Raw genomic sequence first — 24,786 nt, forward strand, 5'->3', positions numbered from 1 at the left:
CCCCCTGTTCTAATCGCAGCCCCACAAAAGGATACACGCCACATATGACCAGCTGAGGTGCTGTCTGTAACACACCAATCAGAGAGAGGGTGGGTGTGTCAGCAATTTGAAAAAGCCAATGAAAACGTTAAAAAAATATTGCCACTGCTTTTACGTAGGCTATATTCAACATCACGTTACTAAAGAACAAGTACTGTCGCTCTACTGTCTGTGGTATAAGCATGCACCGTAAAACCTATTCTGCATCTGACAGGTCCTTTCCTCATGCAAACTGCATTCACACAATTACTTTAGGCCTGTTTTATCCATTGATGTCGTGTCACCTCTGATTTCCCCAGAAGCACATTGATTGAGACACAAATATTTGAACCGATTCTAATTTAAAGAGAGAGCACTAATTGTCAGTGTTCGCATTCAGCACCCTACGTGTAGACTACTGGCAAGTCAGGCTAATGTTGCGTATAGTTGTCTGAATATACTTGTCAATTTTGAGCTCTACCTCTTAATCTCTGGACCGGTTTCATCGTGCCACCTTTATTCATTTGGAGGGAAAGAGCCCTTGCGAAAATTGCAGGCATTGACGGCCACCTAAAAGGGGTCCTTTCTCTATGTAGCGAGTGTAGAGTTGACGTCATCGTGAATCGAACACGAGTGTTCTTTGCTTGTGGTCTGAACTGGATAGAGTTGAGTAAAGTAGACAGACTTCACCTATTCAAAACGTTGCGCAGTTATATATCCCGAGTGGCTTGCTACACCAACATGGGTAAAAGAAACAGGGACAAGCAACGGAAACATCAACAACAACAACAGAGGGATGGCAGACCTCCTGGATACATAGACAACAGAGTCAAAGATAATGCCGTGAGTGAATCTAAGTTAGCTTATGCCACCTCACTTGTAGAGGCTATGCTCAGGTTTTTTGGAAGCCAAATCGATTAAACTGCGCAAATGTGATGCTGTGTCTTTCAAACCTACTGTATCAGTTATTGGGAAGTTGGTTTGATTTACTGTTACCGGATTGCACACGTTCCATGTGGCTCAGTGCAACATGCACGAAGCTAGCTTTTCTGGAGCTACAGATGTCGCACATATGATGTAAAAGGCTAAACATGCAATAAGTAATTGTAAACCTTTGCAAAAGTGCTGGAGGGAGTAAAATGTTGACCTTAAAGCAGCTGTCTATATGACTACTTACCATTACGTTTTAGCCTCCTTTACTAACAAAAGATTAAAAAAAAAAAAAACATTTATTAACTGCAGAAATACCTTGATATGTTCTCACTTAGGGTTGGGGAGCTGGTTACTCTGAAATCATCAAGGAAAACAAGTTGTTTGAGCAATACTATAAGGAGCTTAAAATCGTGCCAGATGGCGAATTTGAGGAATTTATGGATACCATGAGGGAACCCCTGCCTTCTACCATACGCATCACTGGATACAAAAGGTTAGTTGGAGAACATACTGAACTTTCCGAAGGCTCAAGGTTCCCTACTCTAAGTGCAGTGCTAGTCTTTGGTGGACTTTTGAACCAAGCAACATAGCGGTACTATCAAAAAATATGACTCAATGGATCTAAAAGTGTCAGCTGCCATTTAACAGAAAAACATTATTTTCATCAGCCATGCCAAAGAGATCCTTCACACTCTGAAGACAAAGTATTTCAAGGATGTTCAGGATATCGAAGTGGATGGTCAGAAGATAGAGGCCCCACAGGCTCTCTGTTGGTAGGTTGCCGTCTTGACAAGGATTCCAGAGAGCACAAGATAAGGGTGAAATGTGTAACAGGCTGCATGTTCGTTAATCACAAATTCATTTAAATACCTTCTCAACCCCCCCCCCCCCCCCCCCCCCCCCCCCTGCAGGTACCCTGATGAACTGGCATGGCACACCAACCTTAGCAGGAAGATTTTGCGCAAGGATCCCCTGCTAGAGAAATTCCATCAGTTTCTGGTCAGCGAAACTGAATCGGTAAGTTTAGAGCATTGCAAGGAAGTGTTTAGCCTGGCTCTCCATGTTGATAAATAATCCACAAAATAACGAGGCTAATCTGTATTTTCATGTGATTAGCACTCTTAGGTGAATCACCTCTTAACTGTCGTTCCTCTCTTCCAGGGAAACATAAGCAGACAAGAAGCTGTCAGTATGATCCCACCTCTGCTTCTCAAAATTGAGTCACACCATAAGGTAACACTTACTTCAATACTTAACTGTTACTCTTACAAAATCCATCCTTTTAAGGTTCAAATTATTTCCTTAAGGTTACAATTATTTCAAGATACCATTGTGCCAGTGGGCAGTTTGTTTTGTCAGCCAGTCTCCTAGATTTTGTCTCCTGGGTAGTTTCACAGTCAGAGGAAGTAGTTTATTTCAAAAGGCTCAAAATTGTTCATTTAATATACACATATTGAGGGTTTAAAAACTTGTATAAAGGTATGGCAATTGGGTCATGGATAACTTTGGGTCTTGACAAATGTTGATATTTGGGAAATAAATACATTAATAGACAAGAAGGAGAATCCAGAGAATGCAAACCTCCGCCTTGTGACCTTGACCTTTGACCTTGACATCTGAAAATCTAATCAATTATTGCCATTATATTACCCAATCTCCCCACAAAGTTTGATGGAAATCGGTCCATGTGTTTCTGCGTAATCCTGCTGACAAACAAACAAACAAACAAACAAACCTACAGGGGTGAAAACATAACCTCCTTGGCGGAGGTAAAAATGGGATTTCCAGATTGTTTGTCTACATGTGTAAATACTCCATCATAAACATTGGTAGTACGCAGTATATCCTGAAGGATACAGCAGTGATTTTTACAGTATTTCTAGGATGACATCATTTGATGGAAAACCTATTAAACTGGCCACTTTAGGCCGTAACCTTATTGGTGTCATCCCTGTCTCACAGAGATTTGTAGTTTTTCCAGTTACCCAAGGTCATTGACCTGTGTGGTCTCAGGCTAGCATCCAAATAAATTCATCTCACGTCAAAAAGTTTGACCAGTCTTCGTCAATCTCATGCCAATAAGCCTTGGAAGTTTACAACCTTGAAACTTGGCTAGCTTGTAATAAATAAACCTATCCAATGTATATTAAGCATGTCTCTAACAACATTTTATTAGATTACACATACTCCACATTCAAACACTTAGAAGACAATGGACTGAGAATGCAAGCAGTATTTCAGCTAAATTAAAATTTGTCATTCTTTTTTTTTAATTATTATTCTTTGGTTATGTTGGCCTTTATCTCCGATGTCACAATAAATAGAACTATGCAGTCATATTTGTGTCAAATCTTGTGATATTAATGTATCTTGCCAGTCTACGTGCTTCTTTGGCTTCTGCCGTTGTCACGTGTACACTGTCCATTTGTACACTGTCCATTTGTATTAGTGGTGTGAAAAGTGGGCTACACTCTGCAACTTTAGGGGGAAGAATTACCAATTCTTATGGAATGGGGCTTTAACATGCTGTGTTGAAATGGTGTATTTTCTTTTTAAATTAACCTTAAATTTGAGGGTGAGAAGGTGAAACATTTATTTTGTGCCGACACAGGTACTTTTTTTTTCAATTTTCCAGGTGCTGCTTATTCTCCTCGTATACAATTATCAAATAAAATTATATATTATGAGGAACACAGACATATGTGTTGAATCTCACATTTTCCCTGTTTTGAAACTGCCCTCTTTTTTTGATTACGTTTATTTTATTTATGTTATGAATTGTTTTGATTGCTTTAGGTCAGTTCTATGACTTCTGTGTCATTTGTAGTATTTTTATTATTGTCTTGTTTGTGGGTAGATCCTGGACATGTGTGCTGCTCCAGGATCCAAGACCTCCCAGCTGATTGAGATGCTCCACTCTGACATGGATGTGTCTTTTCCTGGTAGGTGATTTATCTTGGATTAGTTGTCTATTTTCTCTGAACGAGGTTCCGTGTGCATCTTGAGTTTGTTTTCTGCACTGTGTGTGTGTGTGTGTGTGTGTGTGTGTGTGTGTGTGTGTGTGTGTGTGTGTGTGTGTGTGTGTGTGTGTGTGTGTGTGTGTGTGTGTGTGTGTGGACTCGTATAGATGTATAAGTATGTAAACGAGAGTGATCTGTCTGGTTTATTTCGATCAGTGTTCTAGGTATGTGATGGCCATATTCATAACAAGGGGTTTTAACATTTCTGTCTACTGTAGTTCTCTCATTTGTGTTTTCTTTGATTGGTTGTCTCTCTAAAGTGCTCAACCAGGGAATCAATAGAACTAGCACAGCAGCTGAGTCGCCACTGCACTGTAGAATAATAGTGAGCTGTGCTGAAATAGTTCAATGCACAACATGCACTTTTCTTGACTGTGGTGACGGCCAGTGTGACTGTCTTTTAGGGACTGTGGATTATCGTTTCAAATAAATGCTGGCTCGTTAGGAAGATAATGACTGCTGTTTGTTAGTCCTTGCATGCATTTTTTCATTGAGCATGAGATGTGTTTGAGACAAATGAGGTGGGTATGCAGTAGACTTGGTGAAAGATATGAATTCTCAGTCTATCTGTCTGTCTCTCTCAGAGGGCTTTGTGATCGCTAACGACTCGGACAACAAGCGCTGCTACCTGCTGGTGCACCAGGCCAAGCGGCTGAACAGCCCATGCATCATGGTGGTCAACCACGACGCCTCCTGCATGCCCCGCCTCCAGGTGGACCAGGACGGCAGGAAGGAGACGCTCTTCTACGACCGCATCCTCTGTGACGTGCCCTGCAGGTGAACACACTTGCATATACTCACACACACAACACACACGCACACACAACACATGTATATATACACACTGCCGGCTTTGTCAATCAGAGTGGTTCACCAGAATGGGGTCCTACACATGCATGTATATTGATGCACAATAACACATTTGCATTGACCTTATGCTCTAAATAGTACAACTTAGGTTTTATTCTGCTCATGTCATGAATAGGCAGATGTATGTTAGTTTGGTTGTAGTTTCCTTGTTAGTGTGTATCTCTTAAACCATAGTAAGGTTTTGTCCTTTTTGAGTACCCTGTCCAGTGTTATTAACACTTTTTATTTATAGACACAGAGATTGGTTGTGCATGGCAGTGTTTCTGAAACAAATGATCGCTTGGATTGTACTTTTTTGATTACAAGTCATTTACTTAATGATGTAAAGGACACTTTTCCCAAACCATTGGCGGAATAGGTGTCTTAGGTTTCAGCGTGTTTGTCCCTATGCTCTTTGCTAAAAATATAATATTTATAAAAGGACCCTGTCTTGGTACAAACATAATTAATCTGACTCCGTTCAATTAGGAACTCAGCCTTAGCTCTTGGCTTTTAATGTGTATTGCTTCCCGCTAGGTAGGCTGACCTAGGGTAATTTCTTTGGATACCGACAGTCTATTTTGATGAATACCCCTTTTACTTTTTAATAACCGGTTTCTTCTAGGAATAGTGTCCCACATAATTTTGCCACAGCGGATTTTGGTATTTCTGCATATTCCAGGGACACAATCTGTTTCTAGTTCTGGAGACTAATTTAGAGGCTTTAGTGCTGTTACGGGGCTTGGCAGCTTGTAAGAACAAACTAGTTCAGTGATGGGCGCCAGGCTGCTGTACCATCTCTGTATAACCATTTGATCCAGTGCAGAGGCTGTTGAGCAATCCACCACTGTATAATACAATTAACAGGCCAGTTAATTAGCCAGGTCCTCAAGACTTACATATCGCTTTTTGGTTTGAAACTAATCCTAGCCAGTCAATGCGGAAACACCGTTACCTAGAAATTCTTTTTTTAGTTAAAAATTTCTTGAGAAGCCACAGTGGGTCTGAATTTCACAATTTATTGTCAGGTAGAAGTTACTTATACAGTTACAGTTCGGGAATGTTGTGAGAGGGACAATAAAACAAAACTTAACCCACACCTAATGAGTAATTACAAGTGGAAGAAGGCCATCTGTGTTTTTCCAATCCAAAGTTTCCAATCCTGCCTTACAATGATGTAGCAGGCTTTAAATATTCTACCCTGGAAAAAAAAGTCTAAAAGGTTTTGGGAAATTGCGAGTTTAAAAGTCTAGAATTAAAAACTAAACTTTGCTGTTTGGAATTTTCATTTTTGACATGTTTGATAGTCAGGAATGATTCAGTGCTGTTTTTATTGCAAACGCGCACACACACACACAGATACAGATGTGATGCTTATTGGGTTTAGCTTGTGTATTTGTAGTTTATAGGTGCGATTGCTCTGCAGCGCCTGTTTCCAAGTCATTTGATTTGTAATATGCACAGCTTACAAGGAAGCAAACATCTGGGACATAAAGGTTCTAACTGACTTTAAAAAATGGCACAAAGAAGCAAAGCAGAAACTTGCCAATGACACTGGATGCAACTGATTTTTGCGGACGCCACTGTCTTTGTACAACAATTTCAGCCCTCAGTCTGGTTTGCATGGCAAAGCCCATCAAACGTATTTGTTTTCTGTTTTCGTACGCCATCATCATATCATTTTGGCCTTAAATGGAAGCAAGAAGAGTTTCCAGTAGAGAGAGAGGGAAAAAAAGAACTAAATGGCTTCTGGGAAGGTTTTTGTGGCTACAACATTTGATATCGTACTTTTCACTGAGAATACCCAGCTTGTTTCTTTTCATTTCAGGTTTTGTTGTTAGTCAAATTACTTACGCTGTAATATCAACTTTGCTATACAATTTTGTAATGGTCTCTTATTGACGTGATGGATTTGCCAGACAGACAGCATGGTCACCAAGGATACACTGTGGATTTTCCAATGGAGAGTGAGTGGCTAGATCTGTCAAGAGTAACTGTGGCCAAGGGCAGGAACACACACACACACAAACACAGTCGCTTTAGTGCAATGTTGAAACTGGGATCAGGCACACTGGACCTACCTGGTAGTCTGTGGTCATAAGCATTAGTTTGTGCATGAATGCATTCAAATTAAAAACAAACACACACACCACATAAAAATCGTGTGTGTGTGTGTCGGCATGACACAGAAGAAACATTAAGCCCAGAGTTTCCTGCCAAGCCCAACAGGGCCTGTGGTCAGTACCAGGCTAGGATATGAAAGATGGGCACATGCCTTAAAAACACAGATGTGGTCAGAGTGTTTGTGCTGCGTTGACGTTTTTCCTCTCCCGCTCGGGACCAGCTTGACTTCGCTCTGAGCGGCATAATTACGGCCTGCCGGCGGGTCCTCTTCAACCCAAACAGATCATGTTGCCCCCACAGGCAAACACACGGCCCGAAATAGTGGAGTAAAAGGAGGTCAAATTGGCAGTTCGGTTGATGTCACAACTGCAGGAGAAGGGCAACATCCGTGTGACCTCCTCTAGGGTCAGAGGAAGTGGACTCGTGCCACGCTGCCTCAGACAGGCTGATGCTGCAGCCAGGACTCTCATGGGGCCCCGGTTGTTTTTGTTCCGTCTACAACAATGTATATTTTAGCAATATATTTCATTTTGTGGATCAGCATGTGATTCCAACTGTTGACGGGACGTCGTAGTTTCATAGTAGCTATAAGTGTGGTGAAAACACCCCCAAAAAATGAACAGCTGGTTTTTGTGCTGTCTTGTTGAAAGACCATCCTGAAACCCAAAGATGATTGCTGCGTAATGAATCTGAGACTAACTGCCGGTGTTATGTGGCGTGTGATATGTGGACAACGCTCACAATATGTCTGTCTGTGTTTTGTTTCCCCTTTGCAGTGGTGATGGGACAATGCGGAAGAACATTGACGTGTGGAAAAAATGGACCACCGCCAACAGCCTGCATCTGCATGGGTATGACCATTTAAAGTTGCATTGATTAAACCCCTAAAATCTCCTCTCCCTCCCTCTTTTTCTTGGAAAAATAATCCCTTCACAGCATCAAAATGGCTTGGATGTAATTCTCCACATTCGTCTCTTTTAGTACTCGTAGAGCTATGAATATACAGATTAGCCACGCCTGGCTTCTCCGCTATTGGCCCTCGTTTTGACGTAGCCTTATGCTAATGATATGTAAATCACCTGGTCTTTGGTACATTTCTTTTCCAAGGTGGAAATACTCAGGTATGGAATTGACTGCTTTTTTTGCTCATGATATGTTGTTTATCATAAAAAACATTGTACGTTTATTTAAACAAGGTAAAGAAACTTGATTTTTCACTGGAACCGTATTTAAATACTGCTGCAGACCAGTGTGTCTCTATATGTAGTACACAGTGACATCATTTTTATTTAATTTTTTATGTGTTTGGTTCTGCTGTGTTTAGTTACCATCATCACCAGTCTGTTCTCAGCCTAGAATAGACATGAACTGGGTCTTCAGCTCCATTAGTTTGATTGAACCGACAAGTAAATCAGTGTTTCAAATTATCAATGTGTTTTTATGGCATGCTTTTTGGAGCATTATTAATTGTGTGTGTGTGTTGGGCGATGTGTGTGTGTGTGTTTTTACTCTCCCAGGCTGCAGCTGCGGATAGCTGTGCGTGGGCTGGAGCAGCTGGCCATTGGTGGGAGGATGGTCTACTCCACCTGCTCCCTCAACCCCATTGAGGATGAGGCAGTCATCGCCGCCCTGCTGGAGAGGAGTGAAGGTACCCCAGCACACGCTGCCACCCCAGCTCCGTTTCCTACCATGAAGCGCCTTAAGCCTAATTTATGGTCGACCATATACGCACACACGCAGAGCCCTGTCCGTCTTTGCAAACCCTCTCCGAGCACCTTCCGTGGCCTGACGTGCACCTCCCAAATTGTACTATCTGACGAGGCCTCAGAGGCCGCACGGAAACTGCAGGGCTGTGATTGGTCCAACCCATCGCTGTTTACTTTGTGGGTAGTATCATGCTAACATTAGATGACTCAGACACCTCGCAAATCCCTTCATATGTATTTTTTCAGTTACAATAACCGGGTTTTTACATTGCAGTGTAAACTTTTTTTTTCAGCGTCACAATTTGATTGCCTGGTCTTCGTAAATAAACGGTGTGCCTCCTGCTGTTCTGGCGGTGAATCTTTATTTGCGGCACCCACCCAACCGAAGGTTCATGAGTCCTTCGAAGCAACTGTGTGGCCACACAGTAATGCAGTCAAAGAAGCATATTTCGGCCTTTACACAGAGAGCATACAGAGAGTACTGTCATTGGAAGGAGTGACGGCATAGTGTATTGGGCTGAAACCAGTTCCTTGTCCAACAAAAAAAAACTGGCCACAACAGCCTGATCTAAGTCTCCAGTTAAATACATATTTTTTTAAAACAACAACCTCATTATAACTTAGAACAAATTGTCACCAGGGTTTCAATGGACATTTGAAATTGCATTAAATGTTAAATGGAAAAGCCTTTGCTGATCTGCATGATCTTCTCGACCAGGTGCCTTAGAACTGGCTGATGCCTCAGCTGATCTCCCTGGGCTAAAATGGATGCCTGGAATCACATCGTGGAAGGTGAGGGATCTATTTCCTCTTTTATATATTTCATAATGTTGAAACAGCCTTTTGTCGTGGCCAGCATAAGTCATTGACTTGGAGTGTATAATCTACTACTCTGTCCATCAGGAGTTGAGTAGGACTACAGTTTCACAGTTTTGTTTATCTGTTGTGCCATTGTATAATTGGATTGGGATAAAATTGTCTGTGTACAGAGCTGAGAAACATTTACTGAGCAAAGATAGATTGCATGGCATCCTTGGCCTTTCCCTGCTCTTTATTTCCTGACCGTCTTGAACCCAGCGGTATTAGTAATGATGGCTCTTGGATAAAGACCAGCAGTGTTGTGTTAATGAAATGAAATGAATTCTCCTCCCTTCCTGTCAGGTCATGACCAAGGAGGGCCAGTGGTACCCAGGCTGGTCCGACGTGCCGGTCAATAGACACACACAGATCCGCCCCACCATGTTTCCTCCGACAGAGCCTGATAAGCTCAAGGACATGCACCTCGAGAGATGGTGAGTCCACCTCCAATACACACACACAGAGACACACACACACAGAGACACACACACACAGAGACACACACACACAGAGACACACACACACAGAGACACACACACACAGAGACACACACACACACACTCATGGGTTAGAGGCCCCCCTGGCTCCTGCTTTGATCCTGTGAAATGAACAGTTGCCTGTGAGTGGCTGTAGGTCAATGACTCATGTTGAGAGACAGTTCTACTTGTAAACACCAGATGGCAGCACAAGTTCAGGAGACTGATGTTTCTCAGACGCCGTCATAGATGCTTAACTGATAAATCTTTCTACTCTTGATTGTACAAATGGGACGTTTTAAAAAAGCCCCGGGGATTAACTACATAAGATATCTCTCCATTTTAAGTAATTTCATTGGTAGAGCATGTGATGCATGTATATAGAAGAGAATATTGAACACACCAGCCTGTAAACTTATGGTTCGTTTAGTTTGGTTGATACATTTATTGTTCATTTGTTAGCTTTTTCACTCCTTATTGCTATGGTTCTGAATCCAGTCTTTTTGGATTCTTCCTGTTGTGCTCCTAACCTGTGTGTGTTTCTGTGTGTGTTCAGCATGAGGATCCTGCCTCATCATCAGAACACCGGGGGTTTCTTTGTGGCAGTGCTGCTGAAGAAAGCTGCTATGCCCTGGAACCGTCGCTTTCCCCGGGTAATATACCCACACCCCCCCAAACACTACTTTCAACATCCGCCATTTTCAGAACACCACAGCCACACACACACCTGCAAGCCTCCCCCACCCCACTGAATTCAAAAATAATCTGCGAAACTTGAAATCTAATTACAACTGCCCTGTCCTTGAACATGAGGCCAATCGTATTAGTTTCGGCCAGCTTCAAATGAGAACCACACCAAAGGTCTGAAAAAAAGTCTCTTAGCGCTGTTTTCATATTCAACATCACGACCAAAACCCATCTTCAGCCCTCCATTGACCCTCGACCCTTGGAGTTCCTAGGCCCACTCTCTCCCTTTAGCTATATCTCTATCTGTATTTCTATATCCCAGTGTAGTCTTCTAGAACAATACCGCTGTTTTTGAACCCACTTCCTGTACTGTGTCTCTGTGGTGCTCTTCAGCCGGTCCGTAGTGAATGAGTGAGTGGATGGAGTGGTTTAGGGGGGATATCCACAGACATGCACGGATCTGTTCATTTACACCCCAGTGCGTCAAGCAACAGAGCCTTCTTATTTGGGGCTCATCGAGAGGAATTTGTAAATGGGGATTTAGAGAGAGTGTGTGTGTGTGTGTGTGTCCTCTCTCAGGTCTCATTAAAGTGCAGCTCAAACACACCAGGGCTCACAGCTGTGACTCGTTTTCTATACACTCCATTTCTCTTGTTTGCAACCTGCACACACTCTCTTGAGATTGTTTATGGCTTTTTTCCCTCCTCTTCTCTCATCTGCCTGCGTTTAATGTCTTAATCTGTGTGTGTGTGTCTCTCTCTCTCTCTCTCTCTCTCTCTCTCATAGGTCCTACATCCTCATTTCTTTCTTCTTTTTGTTTTGATTCTTTTGCTTGTTCTTTCTGTCTTCTGTCTGTTCCCTCAGTCTCTCATGAATTTCAAACTTCTGTCCACTGCTTGTCCTGGCCAGGTGTAGAATAGTTTGGGCAGTCACACTGAAAGACGTAGGAATGGAAACCAGGAACCAGTGTTCTAGTTCTTCTATATTTTAAATATCTCTCTCTCTTCCTCCATCCTTCTCTCACTCCTTTCACTCTATACCTGTTACTCTCTCCTCCTTTTTTTTCTCCCTCTCTCTATCTTTTTTCTGTCCATAGACCCGAAACAATGATAAAGCAGAGGCCTCTTCAGCAGAAGCAGAGGTTGTCCCAGGTGAGGAGCAGCCGATTGTGGACTCTCCCCCGAGTGAGGCCCCAGCAGCAGAGGGCGAGGCAGAGGCAGAGACCCCCTCAGAGCTTACCTCCACGGAGCCTGCCACCACCACCACCACCACCACCACAGACCCAAAACAGGAACCGGCCACTAACAAAGGCACAGTTTGTTGGTGAGGAGGATTTTGTTTGTGTGTGTGTGTGTGTGTGTGTGTGTCCAAGCGAGAAAGGGATAAAGAGGAAGGTGCATGATGACACCAGGATTACAACAGACCTGCATATTCCATTTAATTATCAGTATTCATGTGTTTCACATGGTGTTTTGTAACACAAACTGTTCCGTTTTTGTCTGCACAGTAATCCTTTTTGACTTTTCTTTCCCAAATGGAAATTTGATCGAGTAGTGCACATTGTAATGCTCCTAAAAAAGGTGGCAGTGTTGATTGTTCAATGATTTGCTGTATCGCACCCATGCTGCCACCTGCTGGTTATCGAGATACTTTCGTAGGGTTTGCCTGGACCACTCTTAGCTGTACTTTGTTTTATTTGTTAACTGTTTCAGAGCCTAAAAATGTTGTGTTAGTGTCTGTCCGTATGCACTGACGGTAATGTAGGACCAAGATATGTGCTGCTTTACAGTTTGGGCTTCATTTAAAATAAACAAAAATACATTGATATAAATTAAATAGCCATTCATTTTTAAATCCCTTGCGAATGCAAATCTACAAGTAACATGTAGCCTACAGCTGTCCTTATTTGGGAACATTTGTTTTTAGTATAGTATTTCCTGTCTATCTTTCTGATAATGCTAATAATGATCACCTTCTCCAGGCTGAGTCATGCCAATCATGCTCCTCTCATGCATGTTCAAACACATGGATTCAAGATTGTCTTAACCTTTAAGAGATGGTTTGGAAAACACGTGTTGGAGAGTAAATAACTGTAATAAGGTATACCTTTCAAGTCGTTGCTAAGAGAGACCTGGTCAACATAATTATAATTTATTTATTTATTTTTCAATTCCAGTCCTCCACCTTCAAAGAAGATGAGGCTCTTCGGCTTCAAAGAAGACCCCTTTGTGTTCCTGACGGAGGACGACCCGGTCTTCCCCCCCATCCAGTGAGCGCTCCACCCTTCACTGCTAAAATCCCTGTGTGTGTGTGTGTGTTGTGTGTGTGTGTGTGTGTGTGTGTGTGTGTGTGTGTGTGTGTGTGTGTGTGTGTGTGTGTGTGTGTGTGTGTGTGCACACATTCTCAAACCTGTGTCCATGTGCGCCTGTGTAGAACGCCTCACGTCAAAAGTCTAGAAAGGACCTTGGGCTAGCATTGGCTTTATGCCACTGAATACAATGCATGTTTTCATTGTTTAATATATATTTATTTCTCGAAAGCTGGCCCCCTAAATACTTTACGGTCCTAAGCTCCCACTAAAGCTACAATAACATATACTTACATATGGTCTTGGCTTCCTTCCTAGCTTGCCTAATGTTATCATACGAGTAATTTATCCCTGTTGTGATTAGCATGTTTCTGAACACAATGCCCTCATCCACTCAAATGTCTCATTTCAGTCTTTACCTCACCCCTCTTTCTATTTCTTGCTTTCATATTCTCTCTCTTGGCAGCCGTTTCTACGTGCCTTCTTTTCCCCCTCCTCTTCTCCCCTCTTTTTCTCTTGCTCACCCCCTCTCTTTCTCCCTCTCCCACTCCCTCATTCCCTCAGCGGCTTGCGTTAAAGCGAGTGTGTCTTGCTTCTTGCGTCTCTGTCCTCTGATCGCTGCGAGCCTGAGCCCAGACGGATGCACACACAGCCATAGAGCTGGCATGGGGCCATGTTTGATTTGGGGGATCAGAGACTGCAGCAAGTCCACTGGCACAACTCCCCCCTCTGCACCATATGATCCATTATATTTACTGTACCAGCGTGTGTGCGTGTGTGCGCGTGTGTGTGTGTGTGTGTGTGTGTGTGTGTGTGTGTGTCTCTCTCTCTCTCTTTTCCTGTTCAAGATACACTGTGTACACTGTGGATTTTGTGCTGTGTGTGTCTTCCTGTTGAAGACATACTGTGGATTTTGTGCTGTGTGTGTATGCGCGCACACGCTCAAACTTCATTATACATGTGCCATTTATATATGTGTGTGTGTGTGTGTGTGTGTATATATATATATATATATATATATATATATATATATATACATACATTTATTTCTGACTAATTCTGTGTGTATATGCACTAGTGAGTGAGGTGTGTGTTTTCTCTGCATGTACATAGCGTCGGCCAATAATGTGTGTGTGTGTGTGTGTGTGTGTGTGTGTGTGTGTGTGTGTGTGTGTGTGTGTGTGTGTGTGTGTGTGTGTGTGTGTGTGTGTGTGTGTGTGTGTGGTCTGCAGAACCTTCTTTGATTTGTCTCCAGACTTCCCCAAGCTGAATGTGCTAACCAGGACCCACGAGGGGAAGAAGAGGCATCTGTACATGGTGTCCAAGGAGTTGCGCAATGTGCTGCTCAACAACAGTGAGAGGATGAAGGTGTGTGTGTGTGTGTGTGTGTGTGCGCACGCCCAATGTGCTGCTCAACAACAGTGAGAGGATGAAGAGGTGTGTGTGTGTGTGTGTGTGTGTGTGTGTGTGTGTGTGTGTGTGCGCGCCCCCAATGTGCTGCTCAACAACAGCGAGAGGATGAAGGGGTGTGTGTGTGCGAAATGTGCTGCTCAACAACTGAGAGGATGAAGGTGTGTGTGTTTAAGGGGGGGGGGGGACATTTCCGTAAACTTTCCATGGGAAGTTAAGCTTGGGAAATTTTGACAATTTGTCTTGCAAACCTTTGAATATAACGGGGAACTTAAATGTTGTTAAAAATAAGACTTGGCAAGCCTAGCTTAGCTGGACCCTGGAAGCAGCTAGTTGGGAACATTGTCTGCCAGAAATGAAAACCTATGACCTTCTGTTGTTTTTGAACGTCTTTTTCATATACAGTTGACTATATTGATAATCCATAGGAACAAAATTGTCTAGCTGTTTAACGTTAGCAATTCTAGAAGGTTAGTATACATTAAATTACCCCCAAAATTCCAGTAAATTCCCGTATATTCCTTTTAAGTTTCCAACTTTGAATATTCCTGGAATTTTGCAACCCTAGTGGTATCTGCCCATAGTCCACTTTGTCCTTTTTTGGGCTGTTAGGCTACCAAACACGTAGAGACATGTGCAAGACAGGGTGGGGATGGACACAAAGAGGATGCATTTCATCAGTCACCCACACTAAAACATGAACACACATGCAGTCAACCCAACAATCACTCAACGTTTCTCTGCAGTACTGCTTCAGAGGAGCACACACACAAACACACATCCAGCAATACACATTCCCTTGGCCTGAATCTGGTGCCAGCTGAAAGGACAAATTCACTGGAACACACACACAACCACACACCCACACAGTGACACCGACACAGTGTTAATAGGGCGAGAGTCAGGTGGAGGTCTTGTGCCATATGGGGTCCCCTTTCCACCTTACACTCGGAGCAGACTCAATGCTGGCCCACTGGGATCATCTCCTTAACCACACACACTAGCACAGTATGTCTCTCTCGCTCCCTTACACACACACACACACACACACACACACACACACACACACACAGGGGACAAGTGAGAGATTTTGCTACCCAGCTTGCAGCCAGGCGAGATAGATGTAGTTTGTTACCACAGGATAAAATGTACTACTTCTATAAAATTCTCCAGGCACACACTCTCTCTCTCTCTCTCTCTCTCTCTCTCTCTCTCTCTCTCTCTCTCTCTCTCTCACACACACACACACACCATACTTCTGCTTTTATTTACAACCATCAGCAAATTATTTAATAAGGCGTCCTAAACCTGTCAGACGGTAAACAGCATGAGTAATGGACAGGAATAATAGGTGACTATTCTTTAGGCAGCTCTTAAACCAGATGAAGTGTGAAATTTGGTTTCTTTTCTCTCCTTTCCTGGTTCTTGCAGGTCGTTAACACGGGGGTGAAGGTGTGGTCTCGGAACAATGACGGCGAGGAGTTTGGCTGTGCCTTCCGGCTGGCCCAGGAGGTAAAGCCCATCTCAGTAGGAGCTCCTTACCTCAAAATCTTCCATTCAGGAGAAAAAAAAACAGGAAAGGCCCTTCCACTGCTACAGTCAAATAATGCTCGGTGCTTCTGTTGTTCGTTGGATAACTTGCGGCACAATTGAATGGAATCATGGAACCGCTGACCAACAGAAAAGGAAAGTAACGTTCAGCGATCAGGAAATATACTTCGTCAACAGACGCGGAGGCATTACATAGGTAGTAGGGGTGCAGTGGTCGTAAGATGCAAAGGAACAGTGTCCCCTATTCATTAGTTTACCATGAGTACTCAATTTTTGTGCACTCTATGACAGAAACAGAGACCCCTCTAGCTGCAGAGAACACTTGTTAGTAGGCTAAGAGGAAGCCAAGCTATTGGACCAAATGTGTGCATGGGCCTTATAACCTCATAGTCTGGCATGACCGGGCCTCAGGACAAGGACATCTGAGAAAAGCTGCTAAACATGGTTGCGGTAAAACGTCACTGACCAATTATTTTTCTGTAGATACCTATTTCACGTTCCTCTTCAAACCATTGCTACATTAGTGTCATATCCCCCTGGCTTGTGACCAAGAGGCCTTGATCAGTGATCGCGGGGGTTGGTGACGCACGTTTTACACATTTAAGAGTAGTAGGAGTGCTAGCACGTGAGCCTTGAATCTAAAGCTGCAGTGAATGTAGGAGTATCCTGCACAGCACCCACAGATGACTCAAGAGGTGGATGGAGGTAGGTAGGACATGCCACTGGTCAGGCCAGGAAAAAAGATTGTAGAACTGACTCATACAATGTTAGTTATTTCTTCTCTCCGTTATTTATTTATATAGCTGTACCAAAGACTTGGTACTCATACCATCTTCAATATTAATATTTCAGGTCTTATGCTTTGATAGAAAGGGCTGCAAAGCAGTGCTTCTGTTACACCAGACACAAAATACTTTCAGAAGACCAAAGACAGGGGTGCAGGAGGGAGGGTTGTATCATCTCTGTCTTAATGAGGATCAGAAATGAAGCCTTGTATGGTCTGTAGGTAGGTGATCATGTAACAGAACTTCCCATGCTCAGGGTTCCCACTGGTCATGGAATTTCTGGAATATCATGGAATTTCATAAAAGTTTTTCCAGACCTGGAAAGTCATGGAATTTTACCATTTTGCATGCACAGTCCTGAATATCATGGAATTTTCTTAACAGTTGTGTAGAAGCAAAACTTGTGTGCATTTTGTTGCTTTACTTTTTAGTTTTGTGTACAACTTTGTTTCATACACTTTGCAAATCTGACGGAATATGCACAGTAATGTTAGTGGTCTGATGAACATCAATTTAAAAGTTGATGTTAGCAAACCACCAATCATGGACTGTTGTCTTTTTTAGCCAGCTATACGGTCTGGTGTTTAGCCAGCTATACGGTCTGGTGTGTTCATGAACGCTTCGACAGTGCTTCAGTGGTGACGTTGGTGGTGTCAGTCACAAATATTGGCATTGGTTTTGTTTGGCAAATCTCAAATTTCAGCCAAGAAGGGTGGTTGTTTTTGACATTTAAAGTTAAGTTTTACATATCTGGTTGTGTAAAGCTTCGTATAGACAAAGAACAGCTCTAGGGGTGAATATAATCTTCAGTTTTTACACTTTTTAACATTTCTTTTTACGGAAGTGGTCATGGAAATTCAGTTTTTTGGGTCTGGAAAGTCATGGAAAATCATGGAATTTTATATTTGACTTCGAGTGTGAACCCTGCATGCTATTTTTAACGGTAGAGGTGTAGTGTGGCGTAGTGTGTGGAGCTTGTTGCACCATCGGGGGTCCAGGGACCAAGGAAACAGGAAGTTTAGGGGTAGGGATAATGCCATCACCAGGTGTTGTTCTTGGTAGACTGAATTTGTTATGTGTTAAGATGAAGTACTCGTTTAGCATGTGTATTTATTTTAGTGTTGCACCGATGCCATTTTTTGGATCCGATACCGATACCGATACCTGGCTGTGCAGTATCGTCCGATACCAATACCATACCGATACCACTCTGTTTGAATTTTTATTTTTAATTTTTTTAATTTTTTTTTTTTTATCAATGGTTTGGTCCCATGTGTAATACTAGTGTAACAGTAAGAAAGTCAAGTTACATTTCTTGACAGTTTCAGCACTTCAGACATAACTGAGTACTAGTCCTCTATAATTGATGGTTTACCTTACTGAGCAGCACTGTTGCTTTTCTGATTTTGAACACAATACAGTTAAAGTTTGGTCAGTTTTTTTTTTTTTTTTTTCCCTGTATTGTTTCTTTGTGTGTTTGTTTTGTTTGGGGACCAAACCATTGATAAAAAAAAAAAAAAAGTATCTGCACTATTTGTTGGTACTCGCCGATACCGATACCACCATTTTAGTGCTGTATCGGGGCCCCACCCGATACTGGTATCGGTATCGGTGCAACACTAATTTATTTATTTATTTATTTATTTATTAAAGTAACACTTTACAACAACTATTTGACACTTTTTGAGATATGGTTTGATAGGCAACTAGTTTAGGTACCATCATCAAATTCATTTTGATAGCATATAGACATGTGAAGTACAGATTAAGACTGGTGTCTTCCCCACTAGCCATCCAGGAAATGCCCTATGTAGTTTTGTGTAACGGGCTGGTATTCTCTGCAAAAATGGAAGGAAAGCTTTCACATGCATCACATTGCCAGCTTAACTGCCAAAAGACAGCAGTTAGTGTGTTGGCAAGCTTCTATCAGTGTACGCTGGGCTGTTGGTGGTGTTTGCAAGGTTTTGCATGCCTTCTAAGTAGTTAGCTTACTAGTTTTGTAACATAACTCCGTATTGCTGCTTTAACAAATTGAATTAATCTATTTTTTTTTCTCTGGTCTTTTAACTGGTAATGGCCAGCTTGTGGGATCCGTAGCATGGGGCCTCCTGAAAGTCATGATTTTTTTTTTCCAATTCAAACCTGATGAAAAGCGCTTGCTAAACAAGTAAACGTAAATGAAATTGAAATGTGAGTGCCTGGATGAAGAGCTAAATCTTCCCCTAATAGCGGCCTGCCAGGCATTTACTCGGTTGCAAAATGAATGCAAATCCAGCCAATCAACTCACTCCCAGGGTTCCTCTTCAACTCGTCTGTCCTTGAGGCGTTGACGAAGGATTTGGGGGAAATGAGTCAAACCCTATTCTGTTTTACGGTGCGCTGGGGTCGTGCTACACTGGCCTAGTGTGGGAAGATTTTAGGATTATAGGATAATGCTGCATTTCCATGCATGCGTGTGTGAGAATTAATTCTTTGTGTTTGAAAATAATCTTGTGTGTGTGTGTGTGTGTGTGTGTGTGTGTGTGTGTGTGTGTGTGTGTGTGTGTGTGTGTGTGTGTGTGTGTGTGTGTGTGTGTGTGTGTGTGTGTGTGTGTGTGTGTGTGTGTGTGTGTGTGTGTGTGTGTGGACCTGTGAGACCCTACAAAGGGACTGGAGGAAAAATATATAGGCACAAGAAAATATGAGTAGAATATATAGAGTGACCTAAAGACACAAACTGTAAAGGGAAGGGGGCAGACACAGTTACAGAAGTTTGTATTTCTAATCCATGTTTTTCTTTTATGTTTCCTCCACCTCCTCCTCCACCTCCTCTTCAGGGCATCTACACACTGTTCCCCTACATCAATGCGCGGCGGATCACCATCAGTGTTGACGATGTGAAGGTCCTCCTCACAGAAGAGAACCCCTTCCTGAGCAAGCTGAGCGCCGACGCCCACGCGCAGGCCAAGAAGCTGAGTAAGTGTCACTCCGCCACACCCCAGCCTGCACACTCGCTGGGGTCACACGCCCTCTCGTTGGGTTCACACGCAAACAACATGATAAACACCAGTTGTCCTGCCCACTTGCTGGGGTCGCCCACAAACAACACAACACAACAAACCCCAGTTGTCCTGCTCACTTGCCCGGATCGCCCGAAAACAACCCAGTCTGGGGGTATTTGTCTGGTTGTAGGAGTCACATTTGGACGCCTGGTTCAGAAAGATGTTGGAGGTTACCCTCAGGAAAAACACCATGATTTAAAGTGTAGTCTAAATCTAGTGAGCTAACCAGCTAACAGGCAACATAACATAACAGCCATCGAAATAAATGTGAGGTTATCTGTGGATGGATATTATGATTGACGGCTACAGACAACAAGATGTAAAAACAAAAAAACCTGCTTTCAATGGAATTGGTATGATGTGCAACAAGCAACCCACCCCCTTCCCCCCCCCAACCACACACACACACACACACACACACACAGTCACACATGCAAGTGCAAGTGCAATGTGTTTTTGATGCAATCCTTTGTAATTAACTGTAATCCTTTGTAATAGCTCTACAATCTCTGTTTGTCTTTTCACTTCTTTTAGCAATGGGAAGCATCGTCTTGAGATACCAGCCAGATCCAAAGTGAGTGACGCTTAGTCTTTTTCAGCTTGATGCTGTGATTCTCAGTAGTAATTTCGTAGGTATTCAGATGTTCTGAAATTTAGATTATTTGCCCTGTTTTGATGCATTGCAGGTCTTGTCGAGGTCCTCATTAATATTCAAGTGCATTTGTGTGCCTTTTGTTGGCATGAAGCCCTGCTGGCATTGTTAGGATTCTAGTTACTCCCAGAATGAGTGGGCACTTTAGATTGTGTTGTTTCTTTGTGTGTGTGTGTGTGTGTGTGTGTGTCTCCTTGTGTTTGTGCACACTACAGTTATAACTATGTAAACAAATGAATATGCATGGGACAAACACACACACACACACCATCACAGATTAAAACAAACACTGCAATAGTTCCTCTTCTCCTTTTTCTGGGTAATTAGTGGCTTGCTCTGACCCCGAACACAGAGTTCCCACTTTTAACAGGGAAATGACATGACATTGTTTTACACAAGAGAGTCACGCCAGAGTGTGTATGTAACTCTTTTGTGGCGATACTGAATAGCAGTGTTGCATCTCCCTGCTGACAGCCAGGCTATCTGAAGCAATAGATGGGGAGAAATGCATGTGTTCTGTCTCTCCATCTGTCTCTGTTTGATCGTCATCTCGCTATAGATAGTATGATGCGGTTGGGGCGTGTTGCATGGAGGGGTGTGTGGCTGACGTGCATATGTGCTCTCTGTGATGTATGATAAGCAAACTGAGGGTTTGTGTGCCAAAGACTTCCACAAATAGACACACGCTGCCCTTTGTTGGCCTGAATTAGCACGGGAAGCACAAGTGCATTGAAATGTAAAGCCCCTTTTAGAGCTCACACTTTAACTGCTTCATTAACATCAGTGGCTGCACCAAATAAATTATAGCTACCAAGGCCGGCTTGACCTCAATGTTGGCGCAAGCCATTTGAGAAAACGGTTAATAAGATTTTTTTTTCTCCCCAGGATGTCGTCTTGTTAGCATTAGTAGTGCATGTTAAGATAAATTGCTTGTTCTAAAGCCGAGCTCAGGACTTTGCGTCGATGATGTGACGGTACTTGTGATTCTTAGAAAAAGGATGATTAGGAATGTGTTGCATGTGTGAAGTCTCACTTCCCCGCTACAGAGACTAGCACACGTACATGTAGGTGGTAATTCTCACACACACACACACACACACACACATATACACACACACATCAGCATGCCTGGATATGTTGGCATATGTGGGTGTTAACACACATGTACACAGTGAGCCAGTCACCCTTTTATGTCACTGCCTACACAACAACCTGTGTGTGTGTGTGTGTGTGTGTGTGTGTGTAAAGTCAGGCTATATATATATATATAGAGAGAGAGAGAGAGAGTGCTTATTTTACTGAGTAAATTGCGGTAGTGGAGGTGTGTTCAGCGTGATGTGTCTCTGGGATTGGATCCTCTTTTCTGGAACCATTCTGTTAGAACACATGGCTCTAACTGGCGCCGCTGTGGAACATCTCTCTTCCTCCAGCTCTCCCACTCTCTCCGCTCTCCATCTCTGTCTATCTGCCTTTCGTCTCTGTCTCTGATGGTCTTCCTCTTACTCGCTTTCGCCGCGCTCTTAACCAGCAATTACTCCCTCTCTTGTCCCTTCCCACTAATCCTTCCATCTGTCTTCCTGTCATGGCATCGCCCTGCATTACACTCTCTCATCCTCTATCTCTCCATCTCTCTCTCTCTTCATTTCTCTGTCTCTCACTCTATCCTTTCCTCTCTTACTCTCTGTCACTTGTTTGCCCTCTATTTCTCCTGCTGCCTTCGTTTCCTGGAGTCATCCTTTCCTGCCATCAATCTCACTCTGACCTGTTCACGCTCACTTGCTTCTGCTGTCTCTACTGTGAATACCTCCACACACTCTTTCTCTCGCTCTTTGTCTCTCTCTCTCTATCTTTCCCCCTCTTTCTGTCTCTCTTGTTTTCCTCCTGGAGGCCTTTCTCTTCTTCTGTTTCCTAGTACACAGTGATTTGCACACGAGATATTCACACATTGATGTTCAATACCGCTGTTGTCTGACCCTGATGTGTTCCCTGTCATTCTTGTATGGTCATTAACTCACACTCATTTATCATTTCCCTCTCTCCTTCTTCTTCTCCCTCTTTCTCTCTCTCCTCCATCTGACCACCCCTTCCTCTTCTCCCCAGTAACCTGGACCTTCCCCAGTGTCCCATCGAGCTCTGCGGCTGGCGAGGCAAGACGTCCATCCGGGCCTTCGTGTCGCGCAACGAGCGGCTGCATTACCTGCGCATGGTTGGGGTGGAGGTGTTTCTAAACAAGCAGGGCCAGAAGGGAGTGGAGGACACTGCCTCTGAAGCCAAGGAGGGGAACACGGTCAGCGGGGACGGAGAGAGGCAGGAGGGGGTCCCTCCGATTGAGGACCAGGAGGTTCCGGGAGGAGACAAGAACGGGTCCAGTGCCAACGGCACCAAACCTGTGAGCAGCACCTGAGATGGAAAGGGAGGAGAGAAAGGAAGGGGGGCTTTTTGGCTTTTAGAGGTGTTGAAGTAGCAAGACTGGCATCCGGCCAAAGTGTGCTGGAGAAGTTTAGCTCCTGTCTGCAATATAACAGCCCCTTTTCCTTGGATGCTCTTGATTCCTTGGAATCGTCACCTAGAGATATAAAAAATGACTTTTTTTATATATGACCTTTTTTAGTGTCTGGATTTAAAGGCTTCTGTGCCTTGTTTTATCCTTTGCTGATGTTTTTTTGACATATTTTAAGTTAAATACACATAAATTCACTATTTCAACATAGTGCCACTAAACTACATTAATAAAAACTGCTGAGTTCTCGGTCATGTACTAATACAGCTTAATCTGCAGTGGAAGTGGTTGGTCTGGCAGATACATTCAGATTATATTCAGTTGCCATATTCATTTTTTTTCTTGCAGATGCTTTATTTAGAGAATGCCTAAAAATAAAAAATCCTACTATGTATAATTGATGTGGTCTTCAAGTATTGTGGTTTACATGTTATGACCTAACCCTCCAAATTAAGGACCCTAAAACTACAGTTGAAAATCCAATGGGTTCCAGAAAGTGCCAGCCATCAGAAGGTTTTAAGGACTTTTATGGATTATCCGATTAAGACAAACTGAGTAGCCCCTATACATGCTTGAGTGAGGAGTCTGGGCGGTTCTGCCTTTAAATACAATTTTTATTGTTAGGATTGAGTCCACTCTGTCTTGAGGGAGAGGGGTGTGAGGCACAGATACAGTGAGTGCCATAGCCAGTGGGAAGGTTAAGTTTAACTGGCTCTGTGAAGAGGCCCAACGCTAAGAGAAAACTGTCCAAAATCATCCCTTTCCCCCTTCGAACACACAAACAGAGGGATGAAAATCATCCTTTCAAATTCACAGTTCCCTCTGAGGCGAACCAGGCGCCAGAGCAGAGCCGAATGTGTTGAAGGATAGGCTGCTTTTACCCACTGCGTGAAATGGGAGACAAAGCAAGCTATGCTGGCAGCAGAGATGACTGGATCACGTTTTGCACACCAAAATGGTCCCATATCCCAGCAATGACAGACAGACCGAAAGGGTTTCTCACTGATCCTGAGCCAGTGGAGCAGAGGGGTAGGATCTGAGAAAAAGAAAACTTGATATATCTGTCTCTCGGTTCAGTTCATGCCACTTACAGTGAGGAACAGGAAATAAAAGATCTGGACGGAGGGAGAGAGCCTTCAGAGAAAGTCAGCTAAGGACTTGAAATAGGCAGACTGTGTGTGTGTGTGTGTGTTTGAGAGCGAGAGTTATGTGCTGTGCCTTTTTAGCTACAACTTCTGCTGCCAGCTCGCTCATACTCCTAATGAAATCCTCCCCCACAAGAGCAAAGCACATTTACTTCACCACTCACTGTCCTGTTCTTTCCATGTATCCGTCTTCTCTCCCTATTCTGTTATTTTAAGCATCTTTTTACATTCCTCGTTCGGTCTCTGTTCCACTTTCCGTTTGTAGTCTACTGTTCCTCTCCGTTTCTCCTCTTTCTGTCCCTATATCTCATCTCACACTTCTTATCCGCTATTGCTCCACGTCCCATCCTTTAGATCAGTGTTTCTCAACTGGTAGTTTGCGTCAAAAAAGTGTGAAGCGGAACCATTATTAATGTCTGTGTTCCCGCAGAACTTGAATGATTTTTGTGGGGAAATATACAGTTCGTAGCTTTTATTTTGAAATGCAAAAGTCTCGACTCTTCGCGGTTCTTGAGGCTCAATCATGAAGGGAAAAAGGAGCGCTCAGAGAGGAGAGTAAATACTTGGTGAAAGTCCAGTATGAGAATCCTAAGTGTCGGCTGGTGTATTGCATAAAGTGAGCGTGTAGAGCCTCAACTTATTAGAAGTCCAGCTTCAGGCGCCACTGGTGGGTTAGATGAATCTTTGTGAATTAATAATTCTGTTGCCAAAGTTAAACGTTTA

General features: G+C 43.2%; 1 protein-coding gene across 1 annotated transcript; it reads left to right on the forward strand.

The window, feature by feature from the left end:
• The first annotated feature begins 654 nt into the window (after positions 1-654).
• Positions 655-23,309, forward strand: nsun2 (NOP2/Sun RNA methyltransferase 2). The gene is made up of 19 exons (XM_080837592.1): positions 655-861; positions 1,287-1,444; positions 1,620-1,724; positions 1,863-1,968; positions 2,113-2,184; positions 3,809-3,893; positions 4,556-4,748; positions 7,721-7,795; positions 8,462-8,592; positions 9,369-9,442; positions 9,812-9,942; positions 10,541-10,637; positions 11,768-11,994; positions 12,848-12,940; positions 14,212-14,347; positions 15,821-15,901; positions 19,542-19,680; positions 20,301-20,340; positions 22,519-23,309. Exons 1-19 carry the CDS (start codon positions 760-762, stop codon positions 22,820-22,822), a joined length of 2,349 nt encoding a protein of 782 aa, XP_080693718.1. The 5' UTR covers positions 655-759; the 3' UTR covers positions 22,823-23,309.
• The last annotated feature ends 1,477 nt before the right edge of the window (positions 23,310-24,786 follow it).

The sequence above is a fragment of the Sprattus sprattus genome (assembly GCF_963457725.1).
Source record: "Sprattus sprattus genome assembly, chromosome: 4".
NCBI lineage: Eukaryota > Metazoa > Chordata > Actinopteri > Clupeiformes > Clupeidae > Sprattus > Sprattus sprattus.